Source organism: Guillardia theta, assembly GCF_000315625.1.
Source record: "Guillardia theta CCMP2712 unplaced genomic scaffold GUITHscaffold_17, whole genome shotgun sequence".
Taxonomy (NCBI): Eukaryota; class Cryptophyceae; order Pyrenomonadales; family Geminigeraceae; genus Guillardia; species Guillardia theta.
In genome coordinates, this window is record NW_005434657.1 from 752740 (window position 1) to 770432 (window position 17693).

The 17693-nt window shown below is 52.8% G+C and overlaps 8 protein-coding genes across 8 annotated transcripts; 4 read left to right on the forward strand and 4 right to left on the reverse strand.

The window, feature by feature from the left end:
• Window positions 1–568: 568 nt before the first annotated feature.
• Window positions 569–1274, reverse strand: GUITHDRAFT_67801 (hypothetical protein; the record flags this gene model as incomplete). The annotated part of the gene is made up of 3 exons (XM_005836642.1): window positions 569–633; window positions 844–928; window positions 969–1274. The coding sequence occupies 3 exons, from the start codon at window positions 1272–1274 to the stop codon at window positions 569–571; spliced, it is 456 nt and encodes a 151-aa protein (XP_005836699.1).
• A 780-nt stretch (window positions 1275–2054) lies between these two features.
• GUITHDRAFT_60431 (hypothetical protein) lies at window positions 2055–2318 on the reverse strand (the record flags this gene model as incomplete). The annotated part of the gene is made up of 1 exon (XM_005836643.1): window positions 2055–2318. A coding segment is annotated over one exon (264 nt), but the record flags the coding sequence as incomplete, so codon positions are not given.
• Window positions 2319–3080: 762 nt separating this feature from the next.
• GUITHDRAFT_135885 (hypothetical protein) lies at window positions 3081–4134 on the forward strand (the record flags this gene model as incomplete). Its single annotated transcript, XM_005836644.1, has 6 exons — window positions 3081–3383; window positions 3430–3522; window positions 3573–3636; window positions 3684–3784; window positions 3914–4001; window positions 4049–4134. The coding sequence occupies 6 exons, from the start codon at window positions 3081–3083 to the stop codon at window positions 4132–4134; spliced, it is 735 nt and encodes a 244-aa protein (XP_005836701.1).
• A 1077-nt stretch (window positions 4135–5211) lies between these two features.
• Window positions 5212–6259, forward strand: GUITHDRAFT_104685 (hypothetical protein; the record flags this gene model as incomplete). The annotated part of the gene is made up of 10 exons (XM_005836645.1): window positions 5212–5323; window positions 5373–5410; window positions 5457–5495; window positions 5541–5578; window positions 5624–5678; window positions 5737–5793; window positions 5851–5907; window positions 5952–6014; window positions 6069–6118; window positions 6166–6259. The coding sequence occupies 10 exons, from the start codon at window positions 5212–5214 to the stop codon at window positions 6257–6259; spliced, it is 603 nt and encodes a 200-aa protein (XP_005836702.1).
• A 433-nt stretch (window positions 6260–6692) lies between these two features.
• GUITHDRAFT_104686 (hypothetical protein) lies at window positions 6693–7916 on the reverse strand (the record flags this gene model as incomplete). Its single annotated transcript, XM_005836646.1, has 7 exons — window positions 6693–6752; window positions 6806–6894; window positions 6942–7016; window positions 7072–7090; window positions 7147–7176; window positions 7505–7561; window positions 7881–7916. 7 exons carry the CDS (start codon window positions 7914–7916, stop codon window positions 6693–6695), a joined length of 366 nt encoding a protein of 121 aa, XP_005836703.1.
• A 138-nt stretch (window positions 7917–8054) lies between these two features.
• Window positions 8055–8844, reverse strand: GUITHDRAFT_151440 (hypothetical protein). The gene has a single exon (XM_005836647.1). It carries the CDS (start codon window positions 8612–8614, stop codon window positions 8117–8119), a length of 498 nt encoding a protein of 165 aa, XP_005836704.1. The 5' UTR covers window positions 8615–8844; the 3' UTR covers window positions 8055–8116.
• An 820-nt stretch (window positions 8845–9664) lies between these two features.
• On the forward strand, window positions 9665–12861 carry GUITHDRAFT_104688 (hypothetical protein; the record flags this gene model as incomplete). Its single annotated transcript, XM_005836648.1, has 12 exons — window positions 9665–10216; window positions 10263–10310; window positions 10359–11032; window positions 11090–11129; window positions 11191–11815; window positions 11866–12014; window positions 12060–12185; window positions 12351–12375; window positions 12426–12506; window positions 12549–12601; window positions 12651–12708; window positions 12761–12861. 12 exons carry the CDS (start codon window positions 9665–9667, stop codon window positions 12859–12861), a joined length of 2532 nt encoding a protein of 843 aa, XP_005836705.1.
• An 831-nt stretch (window positions 12862–13692) lies between these two features.
• On the forward strand, window positions 13693–16758 carry GUITHDRAFT_85673 (phosphatidylinositol 5-phosphate phosphatase, RhoGAP_OCRL; the record flags this gene model as incomplete). The annotated part of the gene is made up of 2 exons (XM_005836716.1): window positions 13693–15043; window positions 15199–16758. The coding sequence occupies exons 1-2, from the start codon at window positions 13916–13918 to the stop codon at window positions 16756–16758; spliced, it is 2688 nt and encodes an 895-aa protein (XP_005836773.1). The 5' UTR covers window positions 13693–13915.
• Window positions 16759–17693: the final 935 nt, after the last annotated feature.

Sequence of the window (17693 nt, forward strand, 5' to 3'; positions counted from 1 at the left end):
TTCTTCGCACTGATCTAACTTCATTGCAGATACGCTGAGGTACCTGGAAGTTTCAACCAGCTCGAGGCCTGCAGCGGTGATGATCTAACGATGAGGAGAAGGAGGGAGAGGAGAAGGAGAGGGAAGGAGCGGGAAATTGAGAGATAGAGGAGGGAGGGAGGAGGGAGGAGGAGGATCGAGGCTTATCTTCTTCTCAGGCGTATGCGAGAGTGACATTGTCACTAAGTCTTCTTCTCACCAGCTCGCTGCCGGTATAGCTATATCCCACTCCTTCTCCCTCTTGCTCCTCCCTGCCTCTCTTCCTCCCTGCCTACCTCCCCCTTTCTTTCCTTCCTTCTCCCTTCCTCTCCCTTGTTGTCTTGCTCACTTCTCTTTTTAGACTTTCGCGTGCTCGCACTAGCGTTGAGTACCCTAGCGCTGCTGTTCTTTGCTTAACCTGCTCGATGAGAGTGGTGGAGGAAGACGAAGACGGGGGAAAGGAAGGAGAGGAAAAGCGTGCTCGAATCCAAGAACCTTGAAGGAGGAGGAGTAGAGGAGGAGGCAGGGGAGTAGAAGCAGGGTGTTATTTCTATTGTAGAATTTCTAAGACCTCGATCTCAAAGATAAGGTTGCTGTTGGGAGGTATTCCCCATGCTGAAAGATTGTAAATTAAAAAAGTAAGAACAAACTTTGCAACAAAAAAAGTTCCTCATCAGCCAATTTTACAGGACAAACAACAAACAAGTCAAAGATACAACCGCAACATGTCAGACAACCAGTCAATCAGGCACGTCACACGGTAGGATGGCTAACAAGCAGCGAGTCATAGCAGCATCTCGAGCAAGATAAACATCGCAGCCCCACCTGGGAAGCCCGCGCTCTTGTACGCCTCCTCCGACGGGATCCAAAGTCTTCGTTTCTCCCCTTGCAGCATTCCGATGCATCCCTGCTCAACATTCAGCCCCAGCCCTCGTCTCTCTCCCGCCTACCTCGTCCCATCCTCTTATCACCCGCCCTCCTCCCGCGCTGAACCGAAACGGCTTCTGTCCCGGGTCGCGCGTGTGCCAGAAGTGCTTGAGAGAGTCTCGTAGGAACCCTTGCGCATGCACCAGCACCTGGCTCCCTCTCTTGACCCTCCTCCCGCTTCCTTCCTCCAGGATCATGTAGGTCGTCTTGAGCCCTTGGATCGACTGAACGCCAGTCTCCTCACTCTCCTCGTCCCACTCATCCTCGTACTCCTCGTCCTCCTCGTCATACTCGTCCTCGTCCTCGTCCTCGTCCTCTCCTACAAACATTCCGCAGTCGAAATTGAATTCAAATACACAGTCTTCATCACAGAGGTCCTCCTCCTCCAGCCCTAGCGTCGCCTCCTCACCAGCCTTTGAGCGCATCCCGTCACTCCTCTGTCCTCCTGAGAGCTGCAGGTCGACCTCTACCTCTCCGTCACTCTGACAGCGGAAGCTGAACACTGCTTTCCTCACAGCGTCCACATCACTCACTTCTGCATCCCCTGCCTCCGCCACCCTGCCTGAAACCACCTCCCCTTCTCCAGCATCCTCCTCCTCCTCCTCCCCCTTGCTCGGACATTCCAGCGCTTTCTCCGGCACGAGCGCTTTCTTCATCTCCTGCAAGCAAGGGAACAAAGTGAGCAGGTCAACATTCAGCGGGTTTCTGCTGTCACTGACCTCAACGATCTTAGAAGCTCGCTGCTTCTCTTCTGCCCCGAGCCTCCGTTGGATGTAGCCCGGGAGGTTTGAGAACTCCATCAGAGGACGAACACGATCGGCAGGGCAGTGGGCCTCGACCTCTGCTCTTCGCTTCGCTGCGCTCTCTTGCACACAAGACACCAGCGGCCTAACACCTTCACCGTCTTGCAGCAAGTCGATGGGCCGTTGCTGCCACCCGTCCCTTGCCTCCATGAGCTGCTTGTACACATCTGAGTCAGGCCTGACGAGCGAGCAGATGGCCTCCACTACGTCAGTGTGCCCGGTGCTCAGAGCCACATGCAGCACTGTCCCTCCGCCCTGCACGTCCCCACACAGCAGCGAATCCTTGAACCGCTCCTCCCATGCCGTTCCTTCCCGGAGCATCTCCCTCACGATACCTGAATGGCCTCGTTGTGCTGCTTTATGCAAGGGAGTTTGCTGCTTGCTATTGGCCATGCAGTCGGCTCCCTCTTCGAGCAACATGCGAACGATCCCCACATGACCTTGAGCTGCTGCCTTGTGCAATGGCGTCTCCCCATGGACGTCGACGGCGTTTACATTGGCCTGGAATGAGAGCATGACGCTGCAAATCTCTTCACTCCCCATGCTTGCTGCGACATGCAATGGTGTTTGTTTCCTTAAATCTCTCTCTTCCAGGAGCTTTTTTCTCCAGTTTTCATTGTCACTTTCTTCCCTCCCGCCCTTTATACCGTACTCTAAGAGGCTGGTAACTACCTGTACATCCATATCCCTCACCGCCTGCATCAAACCAGCCACATTCCCAAGAGCAATCTCTCCTCCTCCTTGTGACATCATGGAGCGAGTGATGGCTCTCGACATATTGCCATCTCGCTCAACCTCTCCCCTCCCCTCCTCCCCGGCTTGATTTGAAAGCTGAGCCCGAGTTGCCAACGCCTTCGCAACCACAGCTAGCGCTCCTGCTTTTCCCGACCCAGAGGCTGATCCTCGTCCTTGTCTTCCTCCCCTTCCTCCTCCTCCTCCTCCTCCTCCTCCTCCGGCGCCTGCTCGACCCCCTCCTCCCCCTCTCGCGTGATCCTCCGGCATGCCGCCCTAATACACCCTCATCCCCACTCATACCTACTATTGTCTGGATCGATGAGGCGGACCTGGTTTCATGACTGATGAGTAAACGAAATCATCGTTCCGCTGCGCTATGCGAGGTAAGCGACGCAGCAAGTGCGGAGGAGTGCGTGGAAGTGTGGGGAGCAAGACAGAAGGGAGACGTGCTGGAGTAGATATGCTCATTGACACGAGAGACTCGGAAGCAATGGTGATGTGGAGGTGCACGGGTTGACGAAGGGCGGAGAGGTTTGTTGCTCGCGCCATCCTTCTGGATTGCTTTGGCGAGGGTTGGCTTCAGGTTTTCATGCTGTGATGTGTTTGGCCGCAGGTGTGGTGTTGGGTCTTGCCTTCTGTCTGGGAAGTGCAGAGGCTTTTGTGACGGGCCCTGCCCTGTCCTTGAAAGGTCCTCACGCCCTCTCGGGAATGAAACCTGTCACGAGGTCCCATCCCGCCGCTGTGAGGATGGAGGCGGATGCAGACGCATTTGACGCCAAGAAATTTGCCGTCTCACTGGCCTTGGGCAGCGCCTTGCTCTTCTCTTCCGGGATGCCGATTCCCGCTTTTGCGCAGCAGGGTGGCTCATTCAAAGTTCTCAAGGGTGCCGCCTCCACTCAGGTCAGCTACTCCTAAGAGGATCGAGCGGTGATCAGCATGTTGGCAGGATTCAGGATCAAGGCGCACGATCACCAGAGGTGCCTTGCTCGAAGGAAGCAACTTTGATGGTCAGAACCTGCCGGGCATCAGCTTCCAGCAGGTGATCTCCTACAGGCACTGGCCAACGAACTCATGCCTCCTCTCCTTCAGAGCCTTTGCAGAGATTGCAGCTTCGTTGGAACCAACCTGAAAGGAGCATCCTTCTTTGATGGAGGTGAGTTTCTTATTCCTCATGTGCAACCCTCAACCCTCACGCTGCAGATCTGACCAACGCAAACATGGAGGGAGCTGATGTGTCCAACGTGAACTTCGAGTTGACATGCATGAAGGATGCGAACTTGAAGAACGCTATCGTCAACAATGTATGTTCATACATGACTTCATCTGATCCTCATCTCAAGGGGTGATGGGGTATCGAACTTGATTCGAACCTGCCCTCTGCCGTTCTACCATCATTGTCTGACGTCGCTGACACTTGATCTTTCACAAAGGCGTACATTCAATCAACCACCAAGCTGGATGGCATCAACATCGAAGGAGCTGATTTCACTGACACCGAGCTGCGCAAGGACCAGCAGCGTATGATGACAAGAACAAACCTGTTGCTCGTTGACATGTCATGCCAGGCTACCTCTGCAAGAGAGCTTCAGGCACGAACCCCAAGACTGGTGTCGACACCAAGGACAGTCTTCGATGCAGCATGCTTAAGTGAGCGGCTCGTTGCGTTGTTGGATGAACAGCCTGTGTTCCCAACAAACACACTTTTGCATCAGATGACTTGTGCGCGTAATCCGATAAATCGCATTCATCTGCACCATCCATTCGCTCTGGTTTCTAACTCCTCGTGCGTTCTGGAATGCAATCCTTCTTCGCACCTACATTCCTTCTTGTCATTCCTTCACGGATCTGACCCCACATCATGCTGTCCGAACATTTCTCTGTTTCCTAAACACGCATCTCGCCTTCATTGACGACACTGCGAAGAACGATCCTGTATAAGAATCACCTAATGATACTATAAAGAAAGGGGCTAAATGGGGGTAAGGGTAGTGTTACCTACACCACCCTACCGTATTATATAAGGTTTTCATACAGTAAAAAGGGGGGTAGAGGTCACAGAGTAGCCCACCCCCCCGTGTTGATTTGCGACCCTCTTGCATTGTGCCTCGTAATGGCCAGTCGCTGACCCTGCACTTTGCCTCCCCCTCCCCCTCCTTATCCTCCTGCTGCTCCTGCTGCTCCTGCTCCTGCTCCTCCTCCTCCTCCTGCTCCTGCTCCTGCTGCTCCTGCTCCTCCTCCTGCTCCTGCTCCTGCTCCTCCTCCTCCTCCTGCTCCTGCTGCTCCTGCTCCTGCTGCTCCTGCTCCTGCTCCTGCTGCTTCTCCTGCTTCTGCTTCTGCTCCTGCTCCTTATCCTCCTCCTCCTCCTCCTCCTCCTCCAAATACTACTCCAAATACTCCTCCTCGTCCTCGTCCTCGTCCTCGTCCTCGTCCTCCTTTGCTTTCATCTATTTCCACCTTTTGTGTTTTTGTTTCTCTGCTTCTGCTCCTGCTACTTTTCTTGTTTCGCTATTCGCTTCCCGTTTTAGTTCAATCGGCATCTTCAGTATCATGATGCGCTCCCTGCCTCTGTGACCTCCTTACTTACCCTCCTGTCCCTCTTCTTTTCAACTGTGACATCATATGCCCGCTTCCTCGACATCACACGTTCATGAAGCGAAGCGCTTCTGTCCTCCTCGCCTCCTTGCTCGTTACCCTGTCGTTGATCTGTGCGCCAGAACAGACGTTGCAAATGTTTTCTCGAATCTTCGGAGTCTTCGTCGTGGCACTTTGCTGCTCTGATGTTGCGACTGCGTTTCAAAGCTCCAGCTCTGCTGTCATTCCAGGACTGCGGTCCACGAATGGTAAAGTTGTGATTTCTACTCTTATCTTGTCTTGACTTGAACCTCGCAGCTCGTATTTGCACCGAAAGATTAACTTCTCTGCGCATGGTAGTGACAAGTACTCCTTTCTGTGTTGCTAAGCATCAAGGTACAGTCTGCAAATGGTGACAAGAGCGACGAGATGATGAAATCTGTATGATTGGGTCTGTTCGATTATCGAGCTTGACACTGCTTTCAGGTGCTTCGCTCCCTTGAAGACGTCAAGGGAAGGGAAGGGTAGGAAGGCAGCTCGGAAAAGCGAGGTTCCTTATTTCTTCGCAGCTTCCGAGGAAAGGATGCTGACAAGGCCATTCGAGAGGTCAAAGAAGTTGCTGGAGTGAGTGAATGAGATTGAAATTGCAAAGGCAAATGCCAGGAATATTTACATGAGGCAGGATGACTCGCAGTCAAGGAGGTTCCTAGGATCCAGAAGGCTCGCCAAGGCTGTTGAGGTGCAACTATTCCTGTCTGGCCTGAACCATGTCCTGAGTTCCTCTTGCGGCAAACAGGAGCAGGAGCTGTCATTCAAGAGCATGATCAATGGATTGAAGTCTGTGATGGGAAGGGTAAAGCTTCATGCTGTGGCGCTGGTTTGCTCAAAGTCTTCCAGGAGGGCTTCCGTGGAGCGGACGCTGAGAAGGCCATCCATGACCTGGAGGAGGCAGAGAACAAGGTGAGCAAAGGATCGAATCTCGTTAAGTTTATCTCTAATCTTGCATTTTACAAGGCAATCGCTGAGGAGCAGGACGAGAAGAAACTCCTTGGATCCCGACGCCTGTAGGGTTTGGCATGATCACCTGCACTACTCACGGGCAATGCTGCAGGTACAAGTTCACCAGGGCTGCCACCAAGACGGTTATGAGGCCTGTGAGCCGCAAGAACCACCCTGGAGAGAAGTACTTTCCTGGCCGTCGATGATCATAAGATTTCCCTATGAACATCTGTTTCATTGGCGGCGATCTTGCATAGAAAGCCTCGATGTTTCCAAAGTTCGCAGGAGTTTGATTTGTATCTGTTTGAATGGGCGGAAGCTATGTGGATGCCTTCAACAAATACAAAACCATAATCAGATGTCAAATGAGAATCTCAGAGGGGGAGGATGGAGGGGAGGAATGAGGGGGACAAACAAGTAGAGAGCAACTTGCAGGCAGTGGGGTCGGGGAGCTCGTGTGGACTGCGAAATAGAAAGGAAGGGATTGGGTAAACCAACAGGATCGTCTCTGAAGAAACTTCGATGTCGCCAGGCAAGACTCCTGCAGCATCATCCGCGGACGCCTCATTCTCATTATCCGAGTCAATCTTACGGAACCTAATCAACAGTCTTAGTTAGGGGTGGATAACACATCAACCATCAGCACAATGTCAAATGAACGGGAGAGCTTATCTCCCCGCGCAGCTTCCTTGCAACTTCCTGTGTTGTTCAGCACTTCAATGCGAATAGCATGATGATCGTTGTAGTCCAACCTCAGTCGACTTTCCAAAGACTTCAACCTTGTCTACAGACATGATGATGTCTCCTTCTTTGAGCACTCTGGACCTCCACGCTGCCCCCCCTGCCGCAGGAGCTTTTCACGGTTGCTTTCGTGCAGTACCAGCCAACCTTGTGTGATAGACTTGATGACAGAGCAACCCATCGTGTCATAGTCATACGACGTCTTCAGCACAACTCCGACGCCTGTCAGAATCCGTGATGTCATAGGCGGAGGAAGAAGATCCGAGCAACGCCTCACCCCCTGCTGGAAGTGCAGCCTACACAAGAGAGGACAGTCACAGAGAATCACTTGAAACGTGCCATGTGACGTCACCATCTTAGTCGTGAGCTTGTGCCGTCCCCGCTGAGCGACGCAGCATGTCAGCTCCTGCCGCCCTATGTCAGTCCTGCCGCTCTGATGCGATCCCTCCTCGACGATACTACGAAAGAGCAATCCCTCAAGCATGATCACTCTCCCTGATCATCTGTAGCATACCCTCCCGACCTCAAGAACTTATGAGGAGGAGTAATAATACGTCAGGGCATTAGGGACACGGGCGTTTGCTCATCCCTGTCTTGCAATGAAGGGCCCTTGCCTTTGAGACTGCTCTCCTCCTTTCTCCACTCTTCAGAGTATCCTCTTCCTTCTCCTGTCCTGAGACTATCGGTGATCCTCTTCCTTCTCCTCTCACCTGCCAGGCCTCTCCAACCTCTGACGACCATGACGAATCCATGTTTTTGACGTTCTGCTGAAAGGCCTAGTCAAGATCAAACTCTTTTTTTTAGTTCATGATAAAAAAAATGGTCGCGGGGCCCGCTGATTCAACTTGGCAACTCAAGAAGCGGCTGAGCCTCGGATGGGCAGTTGACGCAGCCCTGCTGATACGGTCAGCTGCAGTCCTTTCAGTCAGACGCCTGCCCTCCTGCCTGAGTTCCAATGGATCCAACTGTTTGACTGAATCACTAGAACTGCCGAACGGTTGAACGGCTCACTGTTTCTTCATCAACACTGCCGAGCGGATTTCGACAACTCGTCAGCTAGCAGACTGTAGGCTTCACCCCACCTACCCTGTAGAGGGTCTTGTCCTTGGTGGTTGCGGACATTCGAGGGTACGTTGCTTGCACCACTCATTGTCATTTTACTCCCACATGACTTTCACTGTCCTCAACACTACGAAGGATTAGTCGTACAGCCAACGATGAAAGCTAGATGACTTCATGTTCCTCACTGATAAGGTCGAAGACATAAGAACATCAGTTTATCAAGAAACTGATTATGTACAGAAAACTACATCAACAAACATCTACGGAACGTATGGAGGGCATCCAGCTTGTGAGCGAGGGAAGACCCCGCCACGGAATTGTGCCACAGCACATCGTTGAAACTCAGGCCTCTTGGCGGCAGGTATAGGTGGCTCCACTTGATCGAAAGCAATCCTGATGCTTCCCTGCAGAGCATGGTTGACGTACCTGTGCTCTTTCGGCGGGTTGAGGAAAACACTTCTCTCCTTGATCCGAGCTTGCAAAGAGGTTCCAAGCTCGTTCTTCCCAGGAATAGCTCCAGTGGGCAAGGTTGTCCTGCGAGACCTGGATGCCGTTGCAAACTGGAACCTTTTCGGAATCGTGATGCGGCCATCAAAGCATGATGAAGCAGGTCGAATCTGTGCCGGGTACACTGGAGATAGAGTGCCTAGAGAGGACGACGCGCTGCTCGAATAGGACCCACTAGAAGACAAGTTGGATCGAAGATACATCCTCCTTACAGCAAAAGAATCTTGGAGATTCTGTTCAGAATCTGACATGTCTAGAGAATCTGTGTCTCTGGTGAAAACGTCGGAGAGACCAGTCGGAGAATAAATATGCTTGACTCCAGTCCTGAGCAGGCCAAGACAGACCAAAACAGCGAGCTTGGTTCAAGAATATCCTAATGTAGCTCAGCACAAGTCGTTCCTATCAGGACCTTCAGGCTCTCCTTCTACCTCAGCACCTCTCGTTTGTCTTGCTATTGCATGCGCCTTGCTACACGATCCTCGAACCCACCCTACCCCTCTGTCTATGCGAAATTTCCGTCACACCCCCACCCCCCAAAGACGTTTTATCTCAAAATTGACTGCCATACTTAACCCCTTCTTTCAGATAACCCCTTCATCTCATACCCATTTTATACTGACAAGGGTGGGTGATTAAATCACCCCACCTTCCCTCACCCCGACAGGCGAAAGGACCCCACCCCACCCAACATCTCTGCGTGAAGAAGTGGAGCCTCCGTGTTCGAATCTCAGATACAATTTTATAATTTTATTAATGATCGGTACAAACTTGAATAAAACTATTATACATCTCTCGTTTCTGTTTGTTTGAGGATCACCCCACCCCCCACCTTTCCTGCTTTCAGCCCTCACCCCTACCATGATTCGACCCTAAACCAACTCCGTGTGATTCTTTCTATAGATATATATCTCATTATTGTAGCCATTTTGTGACGGCGCGCCCTCTTACCATCTCTGTTAACCCCATCCCCACCCTACACTATTTCTATGCTCGCCCCATATGTTTTCATAGACACCTCCCTGCTTTTGGGAGGCCTCCACCCTCGGTTTGCCGACTGCAATAAAAATATAGGTATTATATAGTATCTCCAACAATAATGCATATAAAAACCATCTCTACGTATTATTAAAAAAAAACTGACTTTTAAAATTCACACGCCTTTGTGTTCAAAAACTGACTTTTAAAATTCACACGCCTTTTTGTGTTCAACACGCCGGCGGGCCCGGTGGACTTCAAGTTGCCGGGCGGCAGGAGCCCGGGGCTACCGGCCCGTGGCTAATAAACCCGCTTCGAATCCTATCATGGCAGATCGCTATAAAGCAGGGCGGCATGAGGAGGAGGAGGAGGAGGAGGACCAAGAGGACCTAAGGGAGCAAGAGGATCAGATACAAGAGGAAGAGGAGCATGAAGAACTAGGCGCAGGGCAGGAGGAGGAGGAGGAGGAGGAGGAGGAGGCGGAGGAGGCGGATTACTGGGAGGAAGACGGAGAGCGGGAAGAAGAAGGGGAGAAGAAGCAACAGGAACACGAGAAACGGCAGGAAGAAGAGCAAGACAACGAGGGACAAGAGATACTGGTAGATCAGAGACAAGAAACTCAACCCAAGGAATGCGAGCAAGAAGACATGGCTGGAGATGCCGGGGATCACGAGATGGAAGCTGAAAAAGATGCGAAGAACGACGGAAAGAACAGCGGACAGGAGAACAAGTCGAGTACAATCAAGTTCAAGCCTGTTAAGCAGGGCAAGGACATGCGGCTACAGTATCAAGGCAAGAGCATGGAGCAGGCTCGCAAGACGAGGACAAGTCTTGGAAGCAAGGAAATGAAAGTGGAGACTAGTAAAGGGCGGCAAAATGTAAACATGAAGAGGTTCTGTGCAGCGTTCTAAGACTGTTAACCAGGATGAACAAGTCGTGTTTGGGAAACGAGCGTCGGATGAGCAAGAGCAGGTAAGGGCTGAGCTTGTGTCTTACCTACGTGACTGATCGTTCGAGCAGTTGGACGCTTGTCCAGATGTTAGCTTCGACGGGTCCGATGACGTGGGAAGCACCGGGGCAGTCAGAAATGTCTCAAACGATTCACATGAACGTAGAAATATCTCCAACGATTCACATGAACGCGACGTTGTCGCCAACCTAGAAAACAGGCTTGAGATGTTCAAAGAGGGCAGACTGGATTGTAGCATTTCACGGACCCATCAAACTGTTACGTCCCTGGACAGAATTGTTGTGAACTTTCCGTATCTTCAGGCTTTGAGCTTGCGGGGGCAGAAAATTAGCAATCTCCAGCCTCTTTGTTCCTTGTTATCTTTGAAGGATCTTGACATCTCTTCGAACGACATCCACGACATCAGCGATCTTTGTGGCTGCTTGCTGTTGCAGAGACTTGACCTGTCCAACAACAGGATAAAGGAATTGCCGGCAGTTGTCAACAACCTGGCTATGCTGAGGATATTGCTTCTTTCCAGAAACAGAATCTCTTTCTTGACTTCATTCGATGCCCTGACGTCTCTCCCGTCTTTGGTCGAGATCAGTGTCGCCGGGAATCCGGTGTGCAGGCTTGTCAACTGCAAAGAGCATATCCTTGGAGTCTTGCGACACGTTAAGATCATTGATGGGACGCCTGTGCTGGAAACTCAACGTCAGTCTGCAGCAATCCAGTCAGCGATGAGGTGAGATCAGTTTTCAATCTCTACAGCCAATTCTGATGATGACCTTGAAAACGCCAGGCGCTTGAACTTCTTGCAAGACCATCCCAACCTGCCAATGGTGATGAGTTTCTTTCTTATGATTGTGTGTACAGGGGTTATCTAAGTTGATGTCGATGCAGGAAAGGAATCAAGAGGGAGCCAGCATGGGCAAGTACAGCATGGAAGATCTCGACGACGATCAACTTGCAAGACTTCAAGGAGTTCATCGGCGCCCCGTGCTCCCAGCCGCAGACGCTCTTGCTGCTTTCTCCGGCCGACTGTCTTCTCAGGACAGTTCCTCCATCTCAAACCTCCGCACATCTCCAGTGGCTAATGAGTCACAAGCAAGAAGCAGCAGCACGAGCTACCTACCCATCGGTCACAAGGACTCCTCTCTCTCGCACGGCAGCCCGGATGGGCGACCTCACCAGCACCGCGCGTTTGGAAGCAGCCTCCTCAGCTCCTTGCACGAAAGGATCGCCGACGCATCGAGGGGCCATGAAGATGGGGAGGCCTCGAGCTGCTCGCAGAGCAACCCGGATACCCTCAGGTTTGATGATATCAGCGCCTACACTAGGTCCACCCTCCACGATCACGCATCCGACGATCACGAGTGGAGGAGAAACGGCAGCCGCGGCAAGTCGGAAGCGGCACGAGCGCTGGACTTTTCCGAGGCAGAGAGGGAGCAAGCAGCCCTCAACTATGAGGGAGATACGGAGGACGCCAAGAAGCTCGCAGCACAGCTTGTCGCTGCTGCTGTCCCAGGTCCCTCCTGTCCTCTCCTTAGTCTGCTCCTCACGCTCTCTCTTGCGCAGTGTTCAGGAAGATGCTTCCTCCCTTTCGAGACGCCTTCAACCTCGAGCTGTTAGACTGCTACAGTGTGGAGCATGTCTTGAAGGTCCTTACAAGGCTGCTCCCCCTCCTCAGCCCCTCTGCCTTCGGTCCACCTGGCGACGAGCCGTCTGTGCGAGGGAGAGAAAGGGAGGAGACAACTAAGTCATACTTAAAGACGTCTAGCAAGTTCGTTCCTCCTGGAGGCCATCCGGCCGCCGAGCGCAAGCGCGAGGCCAGCCCGGAAGATCATGTTCAGAGCCTTTCGGAAGAGATCGAGCGGAAATTTCGCGACTATCAGAAGGTTCGCTGCTGATGATGATGATGATGATGATGATTGTGGTGGTGGATCGGGGCGGGGTTGATGAGTATGGTGATGATGATGCTAGGGAGGTAAAGGAGGGGGAGGAGATTGTGATTGAAACGAGGAGGACAGAATAGAAGTGAACGACTTTGACGCTGTTTCTAGGTGTTAGAGATGTACGATGTCAAAGGTACTGTCCCTCCTCCATCTCTCAAGCTACTCCTGACCTTCCCCTCACAGATTCTTCTCAGCGCAGGGCGCAGAACTCGCGCAAGAATTTCTCCATCAATGAGCCGGGGAGGAAGGATGCAGCTCCGATAGGTAAGGGGTCAGCGCCGCCTCGTCTCCTCACGGCCCCTGCAGGCAGCATCGTGGCGTCGCATTATGCGCGGGCGCGGATGATGAAGAGGGAGAACGTGAGGAGCTCGTTGCCTGGGCGTCTCATCCTGACGAGCTTGTGAGCAGCAGCAGATTGTCTCGGTCAGCGAGAGGTTTGACAGGGACTCCTGCCATCGTCCTTCAGGTCCCCCATCATCACAGCTCACTGCGAACCGACTGGTTGACCGCACGTGCAGGAAGAGGAGGGAAGAACTTGTTCGAGGCTGAGAGCAAAGGGAAAGCTAACCGGTCCATCTACCAACTCTCTACCAAGACGAGGACAAAGCAAAGCGGGTGAAGCGATGTTAGATCAAGCTGAAAATGTCAATAAAGGTCTATGTGTTCACGTTGCCAGCGCTCCGAGTTAAATGAAGGAGAGCAGGGTGAACTTGGAGGAGGAGGAGGAGGAGGAGGAGAAGGAGTCAGTGAGGTAGCGAGGATGTGAGCGACTGACAAGCTTAACTCCGGCAGCTGTCAGCTGCTTCTGACATTGCTGGATTCTACATTTGACAGTATCTACCTTACATTTTGATATTGGAATCCTCTCTTGAAAACCACTCTCACGAGTACGATCAGTATGGATCAATACCTTTCATAGAGAGAAGTTGCATATTCCTGGGTAAGGACCAAGTTGCGATCCAGCATCTGTACCGATATATTCATCAGTGACAAGGTGATAAAGGACCAAGTTGCGATCCAGCATCTGTACCGATATATTCATCAGTGACAAGGTGATAAAGGACCAAGTTGCGATCCAGCATCTGTACCGATATATTCATCAGTGACAAGGTGATAAAGGACCAAGTTGCGATCCAGCATCTGTACCGATATATTCATCAGTGACAAGGTGATAAAGGACCAAGTTGCGATCCAGCATCTGTACCGTTGTATTCATCAGTGACAAGGTGAAAGACCAGCACGAAATATTCCAACTGGACGCGAGACAAGTGTGTCTGCCACTACCATCTCAGATACTTATATAGTAGTCCTGGTTGCTAGCGGTGATCGACGGTCCCAGTATGTCTTGTAGGCAGCAGAAACATCCCTAGCCTTTTTTTCAGCTTTTCTTTATCCAGGTATGAGTATGAGGGGGATGATGCTGCTGGGGAGGTCAGAGCGATGGCAAGGTGCGGAGGATGAGCGGAGAGGAGGAGGAGTAGATGTGGAGCTCGACAGGATGTGAAGCACCTCGCATGAGTCGCTCCCATATCCTTGAGCATGTGAACATGCCGGCAGCGTTGTGTTGCGGGTATAGGCTGCTGGTTAGCTGCACGGCTAACTCGTCCTGAGGGGTGGAGGACACTGAGGCGAGAAGGACAAGGATAGGATCGTTGGGCTGAGGCTGACATAGGATGAAGACTACTCTAGAGGACAGAGTGCACAAGATCATCTCCTCAGAGGACTCGTGCAGAGCCATCATCGAGGTGCGCAAGACCAAAAACTCCCACCCGAGGGTCATTGCTGTTATATGCCCTCTCGACTCGACGAGCCACACGGAATGCGCTCTGTTCACGTTCAAATCAAGAGTTTTCAGCTCCAAGCTCATGATTCGAAACATCGTGCCCATCCTCATGGACTTCAAGGCTGAGCTGCTGGGCGACGGTCAGTTCGAGATAAGTTTTCAGAAGAAGAACAAGCTTAAGAAAGTGGGTTACGTGTGCCAGGACGTCGCTTTTCTAGGCTCATTCCTGCAGACTCTCTTGAATGCTCAGCAGATCGCCAGCTCTTGCAAGTTTGACACTCTCAGCGTAGCCACAGGCAAGTCGCATGCATGGGTGTTGGCGAGGTACAGCGAAGAAGACCAGGCTATCAAGCACGTTTACAACATCATCCAGATGAACGTGACGGGCAAACTTTCGACACAAGATGGGTTTTCTCGAACAGCGTCAGGCGCCAACGCGCAGCTCAGCATCGACCCGATCATCGTGTCGTTCCTGACCGGAGCCGCTCGCTCGGAGTGGATCCACCGGCAGCTGATGCAACGGGAGGATGAATTCACGGAGCTGAGGCCAGTGTCTGTCAAGATCTGCTCGTGGAACGTCGGGGCCGTTCAAGGCCCGGTCTCTGCCTCCCAACTGCAGCAGTGGTTGGGAAAGGACAACGATTGCGACCTGATCTCCGTGGGCCTGCAGGAAGTGGTCAAACTCAACACCAACGCACTCATGGTCAAGGAGTCGTCCTCCGAGAGCCGAGCGTGGCTGGAGGCTATTTCCAGCGCTATCGGTGTGCCAGACAAGTACATGGTCCTGGTGTCAAGGCAGTACGTTGGCATCTATCACTTCCTCGCGGCCCGGCGAGAGCTTCTTGTCAACGGTGTGATCCGGGATGTACAGTGCAAGGCCGCCGGCTGTGGCATCTTGGGTCAGTTTGGCAACAAGGGAGCAATCTCGATCAGGGCAACTGTGTACAACTCAGGGATCTGCTTCGTCTGCTCTCACCTCGCCGCAGGGAAGACGCAGGTAGCTGCTGAGTCTGGCGGAGTTGCCATGGCCTGACCTTGATTGTTTGACCTCAGGTGGAGAGAAGAAATTTTGATCAAATGGAGATCTCGAGGAGAACGATCTTCAGCAACTCGACACGCGGACTTGTGTACCAGCCCAGCACGAATGCTGCGGTCGACACTCCCACCATCAAGTCTGACTTGCATCAGCTATCGTCCAGCTCCCTGAGCTCCAACGATGGGTCGTCCATCGGGCCTGACGGCGGTAACTACTCCGAGTACTATCCGACAGACGTGCCGGCTACGATCGAGGGGCATGACATCATATTCTGGTACGGAGATCTCAACTATCGGATAGAGGCAGGACGGCAAAGGGTCCTGGAGTTGATTCAAGGAGGGAGCCTGGAGGAGCTCTACAACCTGGATCAACTTTTCCAGCAGAGGATGGAAGGGAACGTGTTCCTCGGATACAAAGAGACTCGCCCCAACTTCTTGCCCACGTACAAGTATGACGCTGGGACTGATGACTATGACACCAGCGAGAAGCAGCGAGCGCCGGCATGGTGCGATAGGATCCTTTGGAACTGCAAGCGAGGGTCTTGCAAGCAGGAGCATTATGCTCGGCACGAGCTGACAGCGTCCGATCACCGACCAGTGAGTGCCAAGTTCAACCTCGAAGTGACGAGGGTACTCACAGACAAGCTCTCGCAAGTCGGCGAGCAAGTCTCACGGTCGCTGGATCACATGGACAACCAGTGCACACCCAACGTTGAGCTCGACATTAAGTCCATCAACTTCTACGACGTTCACTACCGCTGCACCCAGAAGCAGTCCGCCATGCTGAGGAATACAGGGCAGGTGTTCGTCCACTACAGGTTTATCCTCGACTTCCTCAAAGAAAACTCGGCCAAGAGGTGGCTGTCTATCGAGCCGAGGTACGGGCTTCTCATGCCGGGCGAGTCGAGGTCGATCACGTTCAAGGTGCGGGTAGGGGACGAGGCAGCACGAGTGCTGCGCGGCATCAAGCAGGAGCTCCAGGAGACCCTCGTGCTGCAGGTGGAGGGAGGAAACACGCTCTTCGTCAGCATCACCGCCCGGTGCCTGGCAACGGCCTACGGGCGAGGGCTCGATGAACTCGTCACGCACCGGTATCCCATCCGCTACTCGGGGATACACGTTGACGGCAAGTCGGGCAAGGTGATGCCGCTGCCCAAGGAGGTATGGAGGTTGGCAGGAGCCATCTTCGAGCGCGGGCTGAAGGACGACAACATCTTCCTCAAGTACGGGGAGCCAAAGGAGTTGCTGGAGATCAGGGAGTGTGTGGACACTGGTGCTCCCTTCGCCGACCACCTGGCTCCCGCCTCCTTCGCTGCTGCCCTGATCCAACTGCTGAGGAGCCTGCCGAACCCAGTGATTCCTCCGGAGGTTCGGGTGGAGTGCGTGAAGCAGCATCAGTCCAAGGAAAGGTGCTTCCGGATCCTGTCGCAGATGCCGCCGATCAACCTGTCGGTCCTGGTCTACCTCGTTTCCCTGCTGCGCGAGCTCCTCAAGCACAGAGAGGAAAATAAGCTCTCCCCAGAGACTCTTGCATTGATCTTCAGTGCGGTGTTGATGTACCCGGAGACCGTCGATCTCTCAGTGGACGATCCTTCCTCTGAAGGGGAGCTGATGACGATCTCCGACGACATCGAGCCTCGGGCTGATCTCACCAAGGAGCAGGCGATTCTCCTGCACTTGCTGAGGAGCGATGGATGAGGAGTCAGTGATCTGCGTGTAATTTACCTCCTCCCCTCCTTCAGTGAATGTCCGGGCCCGGAGGGCTCATGTAACTGGACTGAGTTTACCTCCTCAGTTTCCTCCTTCAGTGCCACGGTATGTCTGATCGACGGGCCCCGGGCCGCCCGGGCCCCCGGGCATCCAGTGATCGAGTCGGACTCGGATCAGGAGTCGGAACTGCCGCTTGACCACTTGCAACGAGGCGGTGTAGCGGGAGGGGGGGAGGGGATGGGAACAGGGGGGTCAGGGTGGGGGGATGCGGGGGTAGGGGTGTTACTTTGCTGGCTTGAAGTAGATTCCAGACTGACAGCAGGGTAGGGTAGTCCAAGGTAATTTGTGGGGTGGTCATATGGGGTTGGGGTAGGGTAGTAACGTTGCCGTTGAATGAAAATGTGGACTATGGCGAGGACTGAAGACGGACGAGGAGGACGAGGAGGACGAGGAGGACGAGGAGGACGAGGAGTCAACTAGAGCCTAGCATTTGACCACGAGAGATCGAGGAAGAGATGTTGGGGTCAAGCAACTTCATGTCATCGCCCCGCTATGTCCTCGTCTCCCGCTTCATAAGCTCGTCTCGTAGAAAGACAAGGCATCAGCTTCTCGCAAACGAGATCAACATCGCTGAGATGGCTTGCGACAAGCACACAGACCTGCTAAAAATTCGTGTTCCTTTTTGAGTGTTTCGAATGTCGAGACATGTGAGCGTCGTGTTGGAAAGTGCAAAGGAAGATATCGCATTCAAGAATGCCAAATCGATTGTATCTGCCAGCAAAAAGAACTTCAGTTATAATCAAGTGCTAAACAGGCTGAGGTCCAAGAAGCTCTTCTTGTATTTCTGTCAGAAGATCGAAGGCAACTCGAGCGAAAAAGAGGAGGAGAATCATCTCGACTTCAAGCAATTTCATGACCTGATA